Source organism: Lactuca saligna, chromosome 9 (assembly GCF_052625555.1).
Source record: "Lactuca saligna cultivar CGN05327 chromosome 9, ASM5262555v1, whole genome shotgun sequence".
Lineage (NCBI taxonomy): Eukaryota > Viridiplantae > Streptophyta > Magnoliopsida > Asterales > Asteraceae > Lactuca > Lactuca saligna.
The window spans coordinates 51552408-51572217 of record NC_136425.1 but is presented as its reverse complement, the minus strand read 5'-3'; the positions used below and the strand labels follow the sequence as shown (position 1 = coordinate 51572217).

At 33.9% G+C, this 19810-nt stretch overlaps 2 protein-coding genes across 3 annotated transcripts; one reads left to right on the top strand and one right to left on the bottom strand.

Moving 5' to 3' along the window:
• Window positions 1-4399: 4399 nt before the first annotated feature.
• Window positions 4400-6547, bottom strand: LOC145017771 (acyl-CoA-binding domain-containing protein 1-like). The gene is made up of 6 exons (XM_078975729.1): window positions 5685-6547; window positions 5517-5622; window positions 5316-5416; window positions 5069-5160; window positions 4879-4976; window positions 4400-4794 (listed from the first exon to the last, which is right to left on the bottom strand). Exons 1-6 carry the CDS (start codon window positions 6185-6187, stop codon window positions 4615-4617), a joined length of 1080 nt encoding a protein of 359 aa, XP_078831855.1. The 5' UTR covers window positions 6188-6547; the 3' UTR covers window positions 4400-4614.
• Window positions 6548-13143: 6596 nt separating this feature from the next.
• On the top strand, window positions 13144-17594 carry LOC145015704 (importin subunit beta-1). 2 transcript variants are annotated; one of them, XM_078974177.1, is made up of 4 exons: window positions 13144-13274; window positions 13844-13916; window positions 14107-16544; window positions 16618-17594. In XM_078974177.1, exons 3-4 carry the CDS (start codon window positions 14125-14127, stop codon window positions 16814-16816), a joined length of 2619 nt encoding a protein of 872 aa, XP_078830303.1. In that variant the 5' UTR covers window positions 13144-13274; window positions 13844-13916; window positions 14107-14124; the 3' UTR covers window positions 16817-17594. The 2 variants fall into 2 exon arrangements, with proteins under 2 accessions (XP_078830303.1, XP_078830302.1); XM_078974176.1 differs by lacking the exon at window positions 13844-13916.
• Window positions 17595-19810: the final 2216 nt, after the last annotated feature.

Genomic DNA, 19810 nt, shown 5'->3' with positions numbered 1-19810 from the left:
CTAGAATTAGAGTTTATAGTCTTGGATTCAAAGCATGTACAATAGAGAAACCTAGATCCAAGCATTAGGGTTTGTATGAGCACATAGGATGTCTTATGACCAAAACCCATCAGTACGCATCCTGAAGCTCCTGCTCAATCTTCATGATCCCCTCCTTGATCGTACCAAAGATCACATGAGTTTCGCTCCAAAATACTGTGAGTGATTTCCGACGTGATGAACTCCCGCACCCGCTCATCCATTGGCTTTTCACCAGCACCTGAGCTTGAACCAGAACCCGAACCTCCTCCATGAGTGCTCATCACCATTCTCAAAAGCAACAAAACAACAATCAGAACATACCTAAAAATCCTAATCCACAGGCTTCCTAGATTCTCCGTGACTCCCCTCGATTCAAGTATGGATCTAGTGCTTTCAGTAATATGGGCCCAATACTACCTTCCACACATACCCATACTTTCCTCAAGAGTTCTCCCCAACCCTCCAAGTCACCTTCTCAAATCGGTACTCCAAGTACCTACTAAACAGCACAACCCAACCCGCTAAAGCACTTCCTCGGCTCTCCTAAGTTCCGACCTCACCCTGCCATCAACTGCTGAAGAACTCCCACTAATATCAGCCAACTACTTCATGAATATAATCACATGCCACAACGCGTAGATAATCCTTTGAGTAATAGACTTAACCCTACAACAGTTAGACTCAAACGAAAGTTACGCAATAAAGTCAAACCCATCACTCTGAGATTATTTAACATTTGCAACATGTGACTTAACATATTCAATTAATAGATAACTCACATCACTAAGAGTTCCACAAAGCACAAAGCAAGCAACATTCGTGCAGTAACACTCCAAGCCATAGAACAAACAAAGGACATCCCAAACTTACTTACTATTATCAATGCTAGGAACCTCTACTCTCATTGACGGTTGCCTTATGCATGCAAATTATACCCAATAAAGGATCAAATAGACTATTGAATAAAAGATTCAACCCTAGGACCTGTTGGATTAGATGTCTAAGTCCATAACTATAATTGTTATGTACTTGACATGAGAGTAGCATGGTCCATTTCAAGTTGCATATCACAACGAGAATTTGATAGGATGGACTTTTGAGAAGAGGTTATTTATGATTTATTAATATATTATAAGTTCTAATATATTAATATGAAATCATATGATTTAATTAGTACTGATCAAGAATTAATTTGAAATTAACTTGGTGATCAAAAGAGACTAATTAAATATATAGGGACCGATTAAGTAAATCAATGATTCTTATAGTGTGGGCCAATGGTTATTTAGGATGGGCTAAACCAATATGATAGTCCATGGAGGTTTAACCCATGGAGCCTAAGTAAATATGAAAGGTTATGGAGCATTAGGGTTTGCATGGTTGTAACCCTAGTTTTGCCACTATAAATGGAGCCCCTAAATCACCAAATCGGCACCCTAATGTTCTATGAGTTCATATTATTGGATTAGTGTCTAAGCCCGTAACTATATTTGGTAAGTTCTTGACCCGGTTGTGCATGGTCCTTTTGGGTTGTCTTTACCAAAGCAACTTCACAGGGTGATTTATGAATAGAGAGGTTAATATGGTTTATTAATATATTAAATGAATATTGTATTAAAAGAGAAATCATATAATTAAATTAGTATTAGACAATAATTAATGAAGAAATTAATTTTGTGGCTAAAAGACATTAATTTAATATCAAGGACTTAAATTGTCAAATGTGTGATAGTTGAGTATTGGGTTGAGGAGCCTCTTGGAATAGGCATGATGGAAAAAATTAGGATGTATCCATCCATAATTTCGGCCATAAAGGCCCTATTCCAGAAGCTTCTTTGGATTGCTTAACGCCTATGTTGTCCATTAAGGTTTAGGTTGAAACCCTAGCAGCACAAGTATAAATAAGACCCTAAGGCTTCCAAATTTCGGCCACTTGATACCCTAGAGAGATCATAGCCGAAATTTTGCCTCTTCCCTCTCTTCATTATCATCCTCTTTCTTGTGTGGTGTTTGTAAGCCATTAGAGGGGTGACATTTGTGACTCTAAGCTCCAAGACAAGAAGATTCAAGCCATTATTCAAGAGGTAATCATCTAGATCTGTTTTCTTATGTCAACTTTGAATCATGTATGCTAGTTCTAGGGTTTATAAGTCTTGGATGAATTGCATGTATAATAAAGAAACCTAGATCCAAGCTTTAGGGTTTGCATGAACACATAGGATGCTATTTTTGTGTAAAACCCGTCACATATAAGTCAGTTTATGTGCAAGACATTCTCTAAAAAGTCATCATTTGTCCTAAGTGTGTTGTGAACCGTTTGAGGCATCACACTTGGGGTGCTAAGTTCTTAAAGGTCAAATACAACAAGTTCTACAAGCTATATAAAGAGGTAAACTCCTAACTAGTATTTTATGTTGTTTATGTCAACTGTATGCTAGTTGTAGGCTTAATGCTTTGAAAACAATATTGCATGTATAATTAAAGAAAACATAGATCCAAAGCATTTAGGATTGTATGTGTACCAAAGGATGTTGTAGTATACTAAAACCCAACAGGACCACAACTAGACAAGGAACATGAAATAAGGCCAAATCAGTCATTTTAGGGCTATATGATCCTAACTGTATACAATTTTTAAAGCATACACTTAGCAATTATGGATACCAGTACATATCCTAATCTAGCATAGCATCCAATGCTTCCTAGGCTACAATGCATCACATATCAGGCCAATCTATCATGCAATTCCTAAAAGTATCCATAGCCTTATCCTAGTACGCAAACATTCATATCATATAACATCTCAACATGCATGGGTATTTTGGGAATCACTTACTTGAGCTCGGTTGATTGCACGCATCACACCCCCTTTTTCTTTATAATTTTTTTTTCAGAAACTTATTGTCTTTAGAAAAATCTTTTTAGAAACTTATTTTCATTCAAAAGATTACCAATTCATTAGTTTGAGCTCTTACATACCCAATAGTGTGTCCGAATCCATCAAACCAATGTTCTAATACCAACTGGAAACGGTCAAAAAATTTATAGTAAAATTTTCGTTTTTAAAACAATAAACCATACATATGAGTTGTTCCAAAACCAATCAAGATGAATATATTATTTAAACATCAGAGTAAATATTGAAAATTGCCAATCTGGAAAACTTTGGTGGATGCGGTGCAGTCACGCTGAACTCTTCATTTTCGTATCGGTCCCGAATTATGAAACGATTCGAAACATGGTGACTATTTTCTTATTTTACATTACAAATAAATAGGTTGCTCATATCTGAAATTACTATAATTAAAAATAGAATTATACGTTTTAAGAAAGGGATGTGATTCTTCTATTCAAAATTTTGATTCATCCATTAAAATTTATATCTATTACCAATTATACCCCTCATTTAATATTGAAAGAGAGAGAACACACGCAATCCACCTCTTTTTTCCACACCCATGCCAAAAATAAAACTAACTTTTTTTTCTTCTTAGTTATTCTTTTCACCATTCTCATTTTAATACTTAATTTCTTTTAAAAACTGAAAGATCGACATTCATTTAGTCATTTTAATACTTAAAACAAGGCTTGAAACTGATAACTTTGTGTCTAAAGTGCTCCAAAAGATATTGTAATTGTTCGAATGCAGTCATTTGATCTCCATACTCGAGATGCCCATAGGAAATTGAAACTTCATATGATCTACGGCGTCATACATTCAATAGGTTTAATCAGTCAAAAATTGACAATTCATTCGTATAGTAATGACTGTGCTCAAGAATCATAAATAGCAATGAAGCTACTTGAGAATCAAATATTGAAAAGGCATCGCTGATGACTCGATGAGGAAGCAAGAATAAGGAACGTCATTATCGTTCGGAAACATAACCTTGGAATTAAATGAAGGGCATATTTGGCAATACAAATATATTTAAGTGGATGGAGTAAAATCCGTTGTTGAAAAATCACTTCCCTTTAAGAAAATAACCACAATACCTCGGATTTTGTATGAGAATTTGTGGGAACAAAAAGTAATTCTAATAAACTTTCGACGGTTTAACTTATTTTTCATGAAAAAAAATATTAACGATAAATACATGTCTCCACTAAATAAAACTCGATAATGATTCACAAGCAATGTTTTTAACTCGCATAAGTAATGTTTTGCTTGTTGAAGATGTAAACTTTCAACAATGCACACACCAGTTATAAGTTTTCTTCGCTAAAGAGAGTTTGATGTTATCTATTTCCTTCTATTTAAATGTTATTTTCAAGTAATATACCCATTTTTGCAATGTGTGTCTTAGCATCCTTAGAATTGTTAGGTTACAAATATTTAGAATATGCATAAGTTGACTATATATTTAAAGAACAAACATGTAAGAATCTGATATATTCGAAGATATCATGAGTATGAATATCACCTCCTTCATTATCTAGTAACATATTCGATAAGAAACCAAAGATAAACGAGGAATCTATGAGCTACAAAATGCCTGAATACACTGTTCAATTGTAAGAACAGGAAGCACGAAAGATGAAAAAAAAAAACATTTAAACTTTTAATTTTTAAAAGATAACAAAACAAAATTTTCAATCAAGAGAAGCAACCTGGGGTTGGATCCAGGGCCATTTTGATTCACAAAGATCACTAGGGTAGTTACCATCATCATCTTTTATATCTTTAGCAGCATTTCTTTTCACAAGCAACTCAGCAATGCTTTCTCTCTCACAAACAGCAGCATAATGCAATGCTGTCTGCCCTTCATTATCCTTCAGTTTATAGATATGAATTCAGAAACACACAACAAGAACAAAAATTGCAATCAACTGATAAAATGCTAATATCAAGATTACCTTCAAGTTCACATCAGCCTTCTTGCTCAACAGCAATTCTGCAGCTTCAATATGGCCACGATCAACAGCCCAATGCAAAGGGGTTCGGCCTTCACTATCTGTAAATTTTGGATCATGAGAATATAAAAAAAGTGTGTATGTGTATAAGATTTTTATAAATTTGACTTTAGGAAATAGAAATGTAGCAAACCCTTTATATCCACTGGAACACCACCCTCAACACATTTGAGCAAGTTCTCTGTATCTCCTTCTCTTGCAAAAGCATGTATTGCATCTAGTTTTCTGAGAATTCATTTCAAGGTGTTAGTCAAAAAACAGTATTTACTACTCTATGAAAGAATTATAAATTTACAATCAGTTACATATATCTATATAACATGATCAAAAAGCATTTTGGTAGCAGTAATCTCAAACATAAAAGGTTTAAAGAACCTTACAACTCGTCGGATTCCTCTTCATGGATCAAAGAGCTGAAAACAGGTCCCATTGGTCTGGTATCTTTACTTGATCGTTCATTGGCATCTCCATCTTTTCTCTTCTGTGGATTATTAGATTAAGTAAATAGGAGAATATGATGAATTAGTGGAATGATAACATGTAAGGAATTACTTTAGAGATAGGGGGAATCATCATCTTACAGAAGTTGAACCAGCAACCCAAGTAGGGTATAACTCTGTAATAATCTCAAGATACTTCAACATTGCTTCCTCTGTGGGCATTGCACCTAGTTTCTGCCATGCGTTCCTGGATGTTACAATGAAATTGTTAGAATGACTGCAACTGTAACAGAGGTGGAAGAGATTTACCATTTAGCGCGAGCAGTCATTTTTAGGGCAGAAGGCTGAGGAACGCTGCAAGGTCCTTCAGTGGCAATTTTATACAATCCATAAAGCTGTAACTGCAAATCAGTAGAAACCTTCGGCGATGACCGATCAGCGGCTGTCGCCGCCACAAACGCGGTGGCAGCACTAAACGCCTCATCTAATTCCGTACTCTCTACACCTTCCCAATCGTCATCAGTATCACTACTAGTCCATGCATTTTCCTTTCCTTGACCAACTAATGGTTTTTCTTCGTCACTAGTGTTGGAATCCCTTGGAAACTCCGCACCTTGTTTCTTCTCTTCCTGAACTGATTCGGAGTCGGATTCACTTAGTTTTTCATAGGATTGATCTTCATCAGAGTTAGCACGAGTAATACGGAGATTTTGGTCACGAAACGAGAAGATTATAGAGAAGAGTTTTGCTAGAAGAAATGAAAATATCAAACCGAAAAATATGGTTTGAGCATACTGTTGCCAGTCAGACATTGTGATGTAAGTTGTAGAATCAAATAAAAACCCTAGAACGAGGGAGTAATCAAATTGAGTTGGGGTTTTGCTTAATTCGAAACTTCAGGCATCGATCGAGCTTCTACAAATTGAAAACTGTGTGGTGTTTTGAGGCAGATAAGAAAAAACCCTAGATTTGACTAAGTGTAGCAGAACTGTTTAAACCCTAAAATGGATGAATTCCGCGCCTGAGAAACCGAGAAGAACAAACGCCCGATGATCGCTGGATTGGATAATTACGATGCGGAAAGGTAACACCGGATTGTTTAGGATGACAGATTTGTACGGAATCTTTTAAAGAGGTTTATTGATGATTCATTGTGATTGGGAAATCCGAAATTTAATCAAATAGATATTTAAAATCTTTAAAGAGGTTCAATCATAAACTTAATTTTCGTTCAATTTTGTTAGAGGAGGACTACATATTTGTTACAATTTTTTATGAATCAAACATTTATATGATCAAATTTTATAATTAAATTAAATATTAACATTAGTTAGGTGTGAAACTCATGTATTACATGAGTTTAATTTTAACAAAAAATATATGAAATTTTAACAATTTGAAAAGTTTGAATTTATAAGAAAATTATGAAAAATTTTGAATTATTAAAATTTTAATATATTGAATACATTACATATATAAACTTTTTCTAATAAATACTTTACATATATATTGTCTTATACATTAGATATGAAATTTTAATTTAATAAAATGAAAAATACAATAAAATGATAAGTGGAAAATATAAATTTTAAAAATTTTAAAAAATGTCAAGTGTCCAAATGAAGGAGAAGATGACATGTGGTAAAAAAAAAACCTTCATTTATTATAGTAAAAGTAGATACGTATTTGATATTCAATTTAGACGAATTTACAGAAATAGTCACTATAGCATGTCATATGTAATTCCATATTCAAATTTAGCTCAAATGAAAGGATTATTATACCCTTTTTTGTGTATTTTATCTTTTTTTTTATATAGTTTGTTAAATAATATATTATTGTGAAATATAAATAGACCCACTAACAGGGATGAACAAAGACAAATATCCTTTATAAACTGAAATCGAAACAATTGTCGATATCGATGGTGCGGTTTATAATTTTGCAAAAACCGAAAGTTTTCGAATTGGTGCGGTTTTGATATATACATCAATCGAAAAGACTGAACCGCACCACAAATTATATATTAAATAAATTATTCATTTGTATTTTACATATAATAATAGATATTCAATAATTCAATTATATATATATATATATATATATATATATATATATATATATATATATATATAAAAGATCAAATAAGAAATCTTAAAAGTTAAAAACCACTTAAAAACTTTTTTTATTAAATTATATAATACAAATGTGGTATATATATATAAGATCAAATGAGAAACTTTAAAAGTTAAAAACCACTTAAGAACTTTTTTTATTAAATTATAACACAATAAATCACTTTCATGTTTTATTATTTCTATTTAGACACTAGACACACTCTTACATGGATATCTTATCTCTCATCTTAAACTTGAATAACACATAAACGTTATCACTGGTTGCCACCAACTACCATCCATTTGTTGTCGACGAACCGTTGCTGCTTACTACCACTAGTGAACCACCGCCATCAGATACACAAGCTCCGGTTGATTCCAGATCTACAATTTCAGCTTCAGATCTACGATTTTCAGCTTTAGGTCTACGCTTTTTTTTCTTCATATCTACGACTTTCGTCTTTCGATCTACGATTTTTGGCTTCAGTTCTATGATTTTCTACTCCAAATTTATGAGCTTCGGCGAACGGCATAACTACCACATTTGTCCCTCACTGTCAACATGGATTCTTCTTTCATATCGTTAATCTACCACCAACGAAAACACGGATCCGATAAGATCGGATGAAAATACATCCATATCCACCATCAATCGCCACCTGGTCTCAGATCTAGAGTCACGAAGTTGTTTCAGCTTAACGTTCCCTCTTTAAAATGCAAAACATCTCAGATCTAGTGCGATTTGGTCAGATTTGATATCATCTTCATCACCGTCAACTTTGTTTCCACCATCGCTACCACCACTGATGTTCACTACAACCTCTTACTATTACATCACATTCAGATCTGGTCAGATCTAGTGCATCTGGTTCAATTTTTCTAGATCTAGTTTGTGTGGTGCTATTTCATGTATAGATTTGAAGCTATAATAGTGATACTAGTGGCTGATGGTAGTTCCATCACCTTAGATATGTTCCATCATTGCCACATTCTTCATCTCTTTCTCTTTGATCTCCAATGAAACACATTAGGTATGTCGATTTGTGTTTTGATTATTTTCCCTTCTGTTAAGCTGTGAATTTAATGTTTTCTCACTTATTGTTTATTTTTGTTAATCATGGTTTTTATTTGTTGTTAGGTTGTGAATAAATGTTTGTTTTCTTATTTGATATAATATTTACATCAAACTATTATTCACATGTTATGTTTTATGGTTGTTATATTGTGAATTAAAATTAGAATGTATGTTATTATGTTAATGTTTTCTCAAATAATGTAATTTTTTTTTAAGATGTGAATTTTGATTTTTAATATTTCAACTATTGTTTAGTTCTGTTGAAGTTAGTTTTGACTGTGAATGAGTGAATTAATATGTTTTTAAGTTATGAATACTTTTAATAAGATTCCTAAATTGTTTTATTAAACTATAAATGAGAGTCTTGAAACACTCTATTAAACTGTGAACTATTTGGTGCACACAAAATATTTGATGAGATGCTTCAACAAAATCAATCGTGTTTTTAAGTTATACTAATCGTGAATGAGAGAAACTACTCTATTAAACTGTGAATTAAAGTATTGAAATGTAAGTTTTAATTTAAGAATGTGACTTTGAAGTATAATGTTTTGTATTAAAGTTTGAAATTATTATGCTAAGTTGTGGTTGTTTTTTATTAAACCACGATTTAATTGTATTAAATTATGAATTAACTGTATTAAACTGTGAATCGATTGTATTAAGATGTCAATTTTTTATTTGTTTTTGAAATATAAGATGAAAATAACATTATGTACAGATCTAATTTAATATAATTTTAAATAAAGTATGTAAAATTTAAATTATGAAGATTTGTGTAAATAAACTTTGAAATAAGACAAAACTGCAAAAATGATCTATGTGGTTTCTCATTTTATATGGTTATGGTTCAAACGTTTGACAAGTTGTAAATTTGGTCATTTTCAACAAATTTTATTGTGATTTTGATCCCTTATCCATTACGTTTAATTGATTGGCTGTTAATTTTTTTAAAATTTCAATTTTACCCTCAGGGATCATTTTCGCACTTTGTCTTTTACCATGCTATAAGAACTATTTTTGCATACATTCTTTTTTATTTTATTGAGGTATTATATATTAATAAATACTATTTTTAATATATAATATTATATATTAATAAATATTGGATTATTGGATTATTAATTTATTTTAGTTGATTTTTTTAACTTTTTTTTTTTGTTGGAATAATTCTTTTTATTGAGTTATTATATATCGATACATATAGTTTTAAATATTATATTATCGGGTTATTAATTTCTTTTAGTTAATATTTATAAGTTTTTTTAATTATTTTTTATTGGATTATTACTTTTAATTTATTATTTTCTTCATATACTAAATATTGTTTTATTGGATTATTAATGTGTTTTAGTTAATTCTTTTTTTTTTTTTTACTTTGTCGAAGTAATTCTTTTTTATTAAATTATTATATATCCATACATATAGTTTTTAATATATCATATTTATATCATAATAAATATTATATTATTGGATTATTATTTTCTTTTAGTTAATTTTTGTAATTTCTTATTTTTAAACTATTTTTTATTGGATTATTACTTTTAATTTATTATTTTCTTCATATACTAAATATTATTTTATTAGATTATTAATTTATTTTTAATTTATAAGAATAATTCTTGTTAATTTATTGGTTCTACCACAAAGTCGTGAGATACGCAAAATCATCATCTCTCATCATCGAAATTGTTAGGATCACTGTCAAACACTTTCATTTCATGTAGCTTATAATGAGAAACCATAGGGAAAATACCACCACCATCACTCGGTCACCACCACCACTTATAATTGGTATAGGGGTTTGTTGCACATTATGTGAGATATTGTGAGAACAAAGATACGATGCGCAGTGACAATGTTTGAAAACTCAAACCTTGAGTTAATGCTTAAGATCAATGTCCTCTTCTAATTAAGTGTTCCAGTAAAGTCTGACAACACCAGTCGAGACTGGATAGAGAAACCAACGAAGTACTTCTAGTATTAAATAACGAACTATGAGTATAATCAAGGTAAAGATAGTAAATGAACAAGTAGAATGTTTGAAAGAGTTTGATTTGAGAGAAAAGTGAAAGAGAAGTAAATTTAAATATAACTATCTTTGGAACAACAAACCATCATTTATTTTTGTCATCAAACACTTTTTATATAGCAAAAGGAGGTACAACTTACAAACCGAAATGCATGCAAAGGACTGGATAAACAACTTAATTCTAACGTTCTGATTATCCCAATTGAAAAAAGACTAAGTCCTTTGTAAGGTTACATCAAGTAAAAGACAAGAACAATTAATGCACAGACGGATACACTATCTCGGAACATATATTCATCTCATACCACGAACTCCACTGCGGACTTCAACCACCATTTCGTACCCTAACCATTTCGGACATAACTCTGACTTTGAAACAACAGAAGTTAGAGATTGCTAGACGTTCACTTTCAGGTTCCAACAAATATGAAGGATTCCAGTGGATTATGAAGAGGTTGTCGCAGGTAGCTACCAGCAACGCTGGGTGAACAGTGTAGTACCCGGTTCCTGGTACGCATTTTATTCATGTAATTATCACTTTTAGCGTGGGACTCGACGAGTTGGAGGCCCAACTCATCGAGTAGAATCGATTTTGGACGCGGGGGTTTAATGACCTACTCGATGAGTCAAAAGACCGACTCGATGAGTAGGAGCTATCTGGAAAAAAACCCTAATATTTAGGGTTTGCACCCTATTTAAACAACTTATATTTCCCCCATCATCCCTTATACTCCCAGAAGGCATTACCTTGAAACCCTAGCCTTGTTTGAGTGTTCTAATAGGGATGAGAAATTGGGCCGAAAACCCGAACTGAACCGAACCGAATAAGACCCGAATAAGCAATTCGATTCGGTTTTCGGGTTATTCGGTCCGGGTTACCCGAATAAGGACTTATTCGGTCCAAAAAACCGAACCGAATATGAAGCGTCTATTTTCAATTGTGTGAGTCGTGAATCGATTATCCTATACGACTCCCTCTCACAGTCGACGTCTCAACGATTCTCCCATTCGATTCCCTAATCCTAAGAGCGGGTAAACCAAACACAATTACACCAAATCGAACCGACGAACACAATTACACCGAATCAAAGAACATTGAAAATTTCTTGTTGTCGATTTCTTTGATCAATCAAAGAACATTGAAAATTTCTTGTTGCCGAACATTGAAAATTTCTTGCTGCCGAATCGAAGAACATTCTACTTCTTGCTGCCAAGTGCCGACTTCTACCTCTTGTTGTCGACATTTAATTTGTTTGATCGCCAATTACACCAAAATCGTAATATATTCGGGTTGTTAGGCCTATTAGGGTTATTCGACTACAAAATATTCGGTTTATTCGAGATATATATTTATGAAATCATAAGATTCAAAAGTAATACAAAATATTTGGGTTATTCGGGTTATTCAGGTTATTCGGGCTATTAGGGTTATTCGGGTTATTCGACTACAAAATATTCGGGTTATTCGACTCCTTAATCATCTTGCACAAGTTATTTGGGTTATTCGGATCGGAACCGAACCGAATCGAATAATACCCGAACCGAACCGAACCGAACCCGTATTGCTTATTTGGTTCGGTTTTCGGTTCATACAATTAACCTTATTTGGTTTTCGGTTTATTCGGTTCGGTTCGGTTCCGACCCGAATAACATCCCTATGAACAAGTCATATGTTCACCATTTCTGCACATGTGAGAAATAAACAAGAAATATAGCCGTTAAACTTGTTAGGAAATAATAATGGCGATGTTCAGGATCCTAAGACTCTATTAAGATCGGGATCCTGGATAGGTTTAAGGATCCTTAGATATCTCTGAGAGCTGAGATCCTGGATAGGTTTAACAACATATAACGTTTTCTTTAGTTGACTTGGTTTGGTGATTGGTTTCCGGTTTGACCGCCAGTTTAACCAATTTTCATGTATTTTGTATTTTCCTACATACATATATAAAACCAATAATTTACCATCCATAAACATAATTTTTTTTTATCATAATGAACTATATTATAAAACCATAGACATAACAATTTAGAAGTATCGATTTGCAAGTTGAGAAGATCGATGTTGGACAAGTTATCAGTGTGCGTCGAAGTCGTGTCCGCTAGTGGTGTGTCGTATTTCTTTGAGTTGTGTACTCTTCAGATAACTCGATCCAATTATTTAATTTAGTTTGGAGATGAGTTGTTTTTAACAGATTAAGTGAAATCCAATTAGGGAGAGGGGAATGAGCTCCCAAGTTCGAATCCTCCTCCCTTCATTTTCTAACATTTGTATTATTTTTAGACAAATTACCAAAATGGTTTCTGTGGTTTGCCAAATATCACGAATTCAGTTCCTTTATATTTGAAAAGACGAAATTGCCCTTACGAATTTAATCCCTACCTACTGAATATTAACGAAGTTAGTAAAAAGGGTCATCCGTGCAAGTTTTACAAACCACAAGGACCATTTACATAAGAAAGAAATTAGCAGGACTGAATTTATGACTTTTGTCAAACTATAGGGACCATTTTTGGAATTTTGTTCTTTTAATATCATATACTTCCCAAAACTCAATAGACAGATATGCATTTGTAGTTCCAGTCTTCTCTCTCCCTCTCTGTCTAGGGTTTCAGAAGCGCCGCTTTTGGGCCTTTGTTTGCTGATCGGAAGGTGTTCATAAGTTAATCATCAGGTAATTATCGTTATTGTGCCCTTTATTCCGTTTCATCAGCTTTCATTGATCAATTTATTAGGGTTTGATGTCCAAAAAAGTTGGATTTCCGATCTGACTATACACTGGTCAAATAATCATTTTTAAGTTCAGAATTTCATTATTTGATCTGCGCTTCTCTGCAATCGGTTTTTATTTCAGTCGTTAGTAGTTGGAAACTGTGCGGTAGCAATGATTTTGTTTTTATACGTGTAGATCGGTATTCTCCGTCATCTATTGAACTATCGTAAGTTTTGGTCGGTTGGCTTGAGAAGAAACTTTCAGGCTTTTTCCGATGGTTGACAGTCAATTTCATAGGATGTAAAATTGTTATTTAATTGTGGTTGACCTATATGGTCTCGTTTTTCTTTTGTAAGGCTATGTTATGCTTTACGTCTCCCACTTTAATTTGAAGTTAGTCATTTGATGGCGTGACGAAGTTACATTGCTTGATTAATTTGTATTCAGATTAAAGTAAATTGGGTTTGCTGATAAGTAACGCAGCCAGTTGGTTAATGAATGCTCTACTATCATTTCTGTTTCTTATTTAGGTTATAGAGAACCTACTGGTTTGGCTATTAGTGCTGGTTTTGGGGACAGCTTTTTTTGAATTTTTTAGTCGAGGTGAGCTCGATTTAAGCAACAAAGTAACTTTTTTCTCTGGCTCTTGTTTTTCTAATTTTTTAAAATTCCATGCATTTCAAATTCAGTTCTTTGTAAATGTTGGAAATATGGATTTTATCTCGCTTTTGTAACGTGTTCTTGGTGTTTTTTTAGTTTCAAATAATATTACCTTTCTTTTATGGTGAAACAGTGTTCGCCAGAAAAATTTATGGCATTGGAAGTCACCCAAATTCTGTTGAATGCACAAGCTGTTGATGGATCTGTTCGGAAGCATGCTGAAGAGAGTTTAAAGCAATTTCAGGAGCAAAATCTACCTGGATTTCTGTTATCTCTCTCTGGAGAACTTGCTCATGATGAGAAGCCTGTTGATAGTCGTAAACTAGCTGGTTTGATTCTCAAGAATGCTTTAGATGCAAAAGAGCAACATAGAAAATATGAACTCATCCAAAGATGGTTATCACTTGATGTGGGTGTTAAATCACAAATCAAGACATACCTTTTACAGACACTCACCTCCCCTGTTCATGAGGCAAGATCAACTGCATCACAGGTTATAGCTAAAGTTGCTGGAATAGAGCTTCCACAAAAACAATGGCCTGAGCTCATCGGCTCCCTTCTATCAAACATTCACCAAGTTCCTGTTCATGTCAAGCAAGCCACTTTAGAAACTCTGGGGTATTTGTGTGAAGAAGTTTCTCCAGATGTTGTAGAACAAGATCATGTGAATAAAATCCTCACAGCTGTTGTTCAAGGCATGAATGCAAGTGAAGCTAGTAATGATGTAAGACTTGCTGCAACTAGAGCACTTTACAATGCTCTTGGTTTTGCTCAAGCAAATTTCACCAATGAAATGGAGCGTGATTATATTATGAGAGTTGTTTGTGAAGCAACTTTATCTCCAGAAGTAAAGATTCGCCAAGCAGCTTTTGAGTGTTTGGTTTCCATCTCATCCAGCTACTACGAGAAACTAGCTCCTTACATTCAAGATATCTTCAACATAACTGCTAAAGCTGTTAAAGAAGACGAAGAGCCAGTGGCTTTACAAGCAATTGAATTCTGGAGTTCAATTTGTGATGAAGAGATTGATATTTTGGAAGAGTATGGAGGCGACTTCACTACTGGTGACTCAGACATTCCTTGTTTTTACTTCATAAAACAGGCTCTCCCTGCACTTGTTCCCATGTTGCTAGAGACTTTGTTGAAGCAAGAAGAAGATCAAGATCAAGATGAAGGTGCTTGGAATCTTGCAATGGCAGGAGGAACCTGTCTTGGTTTAGTTGCAAGAACAGTAGGAAACGATATTGTTCCACTTGTGATGCCTTTCATTGAAGAAAACATAACAAAACCAGATTGGAGACAAAGGGAAGGAGCTACTTATGCTTTTGGATCCATCTTAGAAGGTCCTTCACCCAATCAGTTGACTCCTTTAGTCAATGTTGCTCTGAATTTCATGCTCACTGCTTTGACCAAAGACCCCAGCAACCATGTAAAAGACACCACAGCCTGGACACTCGGAAGAATATTTGAATTTCTTCATGGATCCACCATGGATACACCCATCATCACCCCTTCAAATTGCCAACAGATCATCACTGTTCTTCTCCAAAGCATGAAGGATGCTCCGAATGTAGCTGAAAAAGCTTGTGGGGCCCTGTACTTTCTGGCACAGGGTTTTGAAGACGTGGGTCCCTCGTCTCCCTTGACTCCATTTTTCCAGGAAATTGTTCAGTCTCTTTTGACTGTGACCCACAGAGAAGATGCTAACGAGTCTAGATTGAGAACTGCTGCTTATGAAACATTAAATGAAGTTGTGAGATGCTCTACCGATGAAACGATTCCCATGGTGTTGCAGTTAGTCCCTGTCATCATGATGGAGCTCCATCAGACTTTAGAAGAACAGAAACTCTCTTCTGATGAAAGAGAGAAACAGAATGAGTTGCAGGGTCTTCTGTGTGGGTGTTTGCAGGTGATCATTCAAAAACTCGGAGCTTCAGATGCAACAAGATACCCCTTCATGCAATACACAGATCAAATCATGAATCTTTTTCTTAGGGTTTTCGCCTCCCGAAGTGCCACTGTTCATGAAGAAGCAATGCTTGCAATTGGGGCTTTAGCTTACGCAACGGGTCCCGATTTTGCAAAGTTCATGCCGGATTTTTATAAATATTTAGAAATGGGACTTCAGAATTTTGAAGAGTATCAGGTGTGTGCTGTGACTGTAGGTGTGGTGGGTGATATTTGTAGGGCTTTGGAGGAAAAGGTGTTGCCTTGGTGTGATGGGATTATGACTCAGCTTCTTAAAGATTTGTCAAGCAATCAATTGCATCGATCCGTGAAGCCTCCGATTTTTTCTTGTTTTGGTGATATTTCACTTGCGATTGGAGAGAATTTTGAGAAGTATTTGATGTATGCCATGCCTATGCTTCAGAGTGCAGCTGAGTTGTCTTCACACACTTCAGGTGCTGATGATGAGATGATTGAGTACACAAATCTCTTGAGAAATGGGATTTTGGAGGCGTATTCCGGGATTTTTCAGGGTTTTAAAAACTCTCCCAAAACCCAGCTGCTGATTCCTTATGCTCCTCATATCCTCCAGTTTCTTGATCTGATGTACATGGAGAAAGACATGTAAGTTCTTGTTTCATTTGTATCTGAGTGTTTGTTTTTGACATGTGACTTATTGTTTAAATCTGATGATCAGGGATGAAGTAGTGATGAAAACAGCAATCGGTGTTCTTGGAGATTTAGCAGATACTCTTGGAAGCAACGCGGGGTCATTGATTCAGCAATCTCTTTCAAGCAAAGATTTTCTGAATGAATGTTTGTCATCAGATGATCATATGATTAAGGAGTCTGCTGAATGGGCCAAGCTCGCAATCTCTCGTGCAATTTCCGTTTAAGCCCCTCTGCCTGGCAGCAGTACATATATTATTTTTTGCTTTTCATGCATATGGTCGGGTTGGGTCAGGTCGGGTCATATCACACACACACACCATTCGTGTCAAGCTGACAGGGGCGAAATAGTAATATCAAGCTATGGGCTGATTCTTTTTCAAATTCAAATCGTGTATCTTGATTCAATCCTCAGAGAGTGCATGAATGAATTAGCCCGTGTCATGTGTCATCTTGGTGGGGTCCACAGTGGTTTCGGTTGTCTGTCTGGGTATATCACATTACATTTGCATCACATCATACATTTTTTCTTTCCTTTTATTATTTTGTTATATTTTTTTTTATCTTCTCATTTTGAGTCTGGGTCACATCACATGTGCATTATTTAAAGCCAGGTAGGGGGTTGGCCACATTACATTTAGGAAACTAGTTTTTTTTTTTTGTCAGTCGTCGGTAGGTGTTTTTGAATTTATTTGAAAATACAATGCATTCATGAAATCATGTTTGTTTTTTTTTCTGGTCTAAAAACTCGAAGCATATAGTTTTCTTTTTAAAAAATCATGTGTAAATCCTATTTTGGTTCCCGATTTGTAGAGAGAGAAAAAATGGCATTTTATACAGAATGTCACTGCTTGTGATGAAAGAGAGTTGTGGGAATAGATTTCAAACTGTTGGTAAGGAGAGAGATTGATTGCTTTTTGTAATTTTGGTTCGGGTTTTATTTAGAATCAAATATTTGTACTGCCTTTTTGTTTGTTTTCATGTATAAACCTTTTCAAGTGTCAACCTTTTGTTGTTTTTTATTAGATTTTAGAAAAAAGAAAAAGCCTAATGTTATGGTGTGAAAGGTTGATGGTGACACATATAGTGAGTGCAATGTATCATGCTTCCTGAAAAAGTGTTGAACGAACGAAAACAACAAACGTGGCGTGTAGAAGAGTATGCGAGTCACTTCACACTGTTTGTGGGATGAAAACGCCCAACTCCAAGTCTCCAACTCACCAAAAAATAACTTTTGGTATTGGTAGTGTGAAAAAGCGTATCTCAAAAAGATTTCTTAGATAATCAAAGTGTTTAATAACATCATAGAAGATTGGAATTACATGGTATACAAAATTACATGGTATGCAAAATCATGGATGTTGATGGAACACCCAGATTTTCAAAATACTATAGAATACCGTGGTTGCATAATTATCATGACATTTAGCTATTTAACAAAAACCTTTATGTAAATAGAAAAAATGACAAAAATGATGGAGATGCCCCATCTGCGAAATGAGCATCTCATCTGCGAATGTACAAGCACCTAAAGCACAACTGTGCTTTACGTGCTTGTACATTCGCAGATGCTTTTAATTTTTTTTTTTTTAATTTTTTTCTGTATATATAGGGGTAAAATCACAGATGGAATAGGTCCATCTGCGATTTACTCTCACTCTATCTGCGAAATTGTGGTTTTTTTTAGTTTGACTATGAAATGAATTGGTTTGACTACGAAATCATGCTGCTATATAAAAAGTTTTGTAGATTGTTTTACTTTCTTAGTCAAACCAATTCATTTCGTAGTCAAACTAAAAAAAAAAATACAAAAAAAACCACAATTTCGCAGATAGAGTGAGAGTAAATCGCAGATGGACCTATTCCATCTGCGATTTTACCCCTATATATACAGAAAAAAAAAATTAAATGCACCTGCGAATGTAAAAGCACCTAAAGCACAACTGTGCTTTAGGTGCTTGTACATTCGCAGATGAGATGCTCATTTCGCAGATGGGGCATCTCCATCTGCGAAATCGTTGGCTAATTTTGTAATTTCGATTTTTTTTGGTTATTTTTGTAATGCCATTAGTGTAAATGACTATTTTTATTATTTTCTCATGTAAATATTAGAGTTCTTAATCAATATCTTTTCAAAATACTGTAGAATACCGTGGTTGCATAACTACCATGACATTTAGCTATTTAACAAAAACCTTTATGTAAATATTAGAGTTGTTAATCTATATCTTATTGACTAACAAGTATCATGGAGGAATTCCTGAACTAGTACTGGCGCATAGATTTATCCTTAAGGAAGATCCTTAAGAATAAATAAGATAATAGAGATGGAAAATTGAGATAATTGTTTGACGATTAAACATATAGAGATGGAAAATTGAGATAATTGTTTGACGATTAAACATATTGATTGTAATATTATGGGTTGAAAACGTTATAACTCACCAGATTTTACAATCCGACTCACTTATTGTATTACAGATAACAATATTAAAGATACATTTTGCTGAGAGATTCAATGAGTATTAGGCAATTAGTTTAATTACTGTATATAGGGAAATGATCAAATAAGAACGCCTAAAAGGTTGAGAACGCGAGAACAAATCTGGTACATTAAATATTTATAATCTAAGGATGTCATTAATCATTAATTTAAACAAAATATTAAATGAATTTATTTTTTTTAATTAAAAAAAAATATCAAAGGGTATTCAAGTAATTTTATGATGTCATCCATTTTGAATATATCAGGTAAGTATGAAAATTAAAAGAAACCGTTCCTATGTTTTAGTAATCACAGCTAACTTCTAATCTTTTGGATGATTCGAAAATATCGTCACAGCTAAACGTTTATACGAGACTCGATTAATACTGTTCATCCGTAAAGAGGTATTTTGCATTCAGAACTCCGTGAAGGGTTGAAGGTGGAGGAATGTCGTCGATGATCAACCGAAGTGGAAGAAGTAAACTTTCTAATCTTTTTTGAATGTCGATTGACTGGAAAACGGGTGTAGTAGTGTGTTTATTTTTTGTTAATGTGTACATTTTAACGATTCTTAAAACCCTAGAAGTTGGGTTTTTCGTTTTTTCTTTATATCATCGATTATGAACTGTAGTGATTCTTCATCGTTGACGATTGTTGATTTAAAGGTTGTATTTTACAAATAACACGTTGGTGTATGTGAATGTTTAAATGAAAATGGTAATTGTAGATGAGTTTC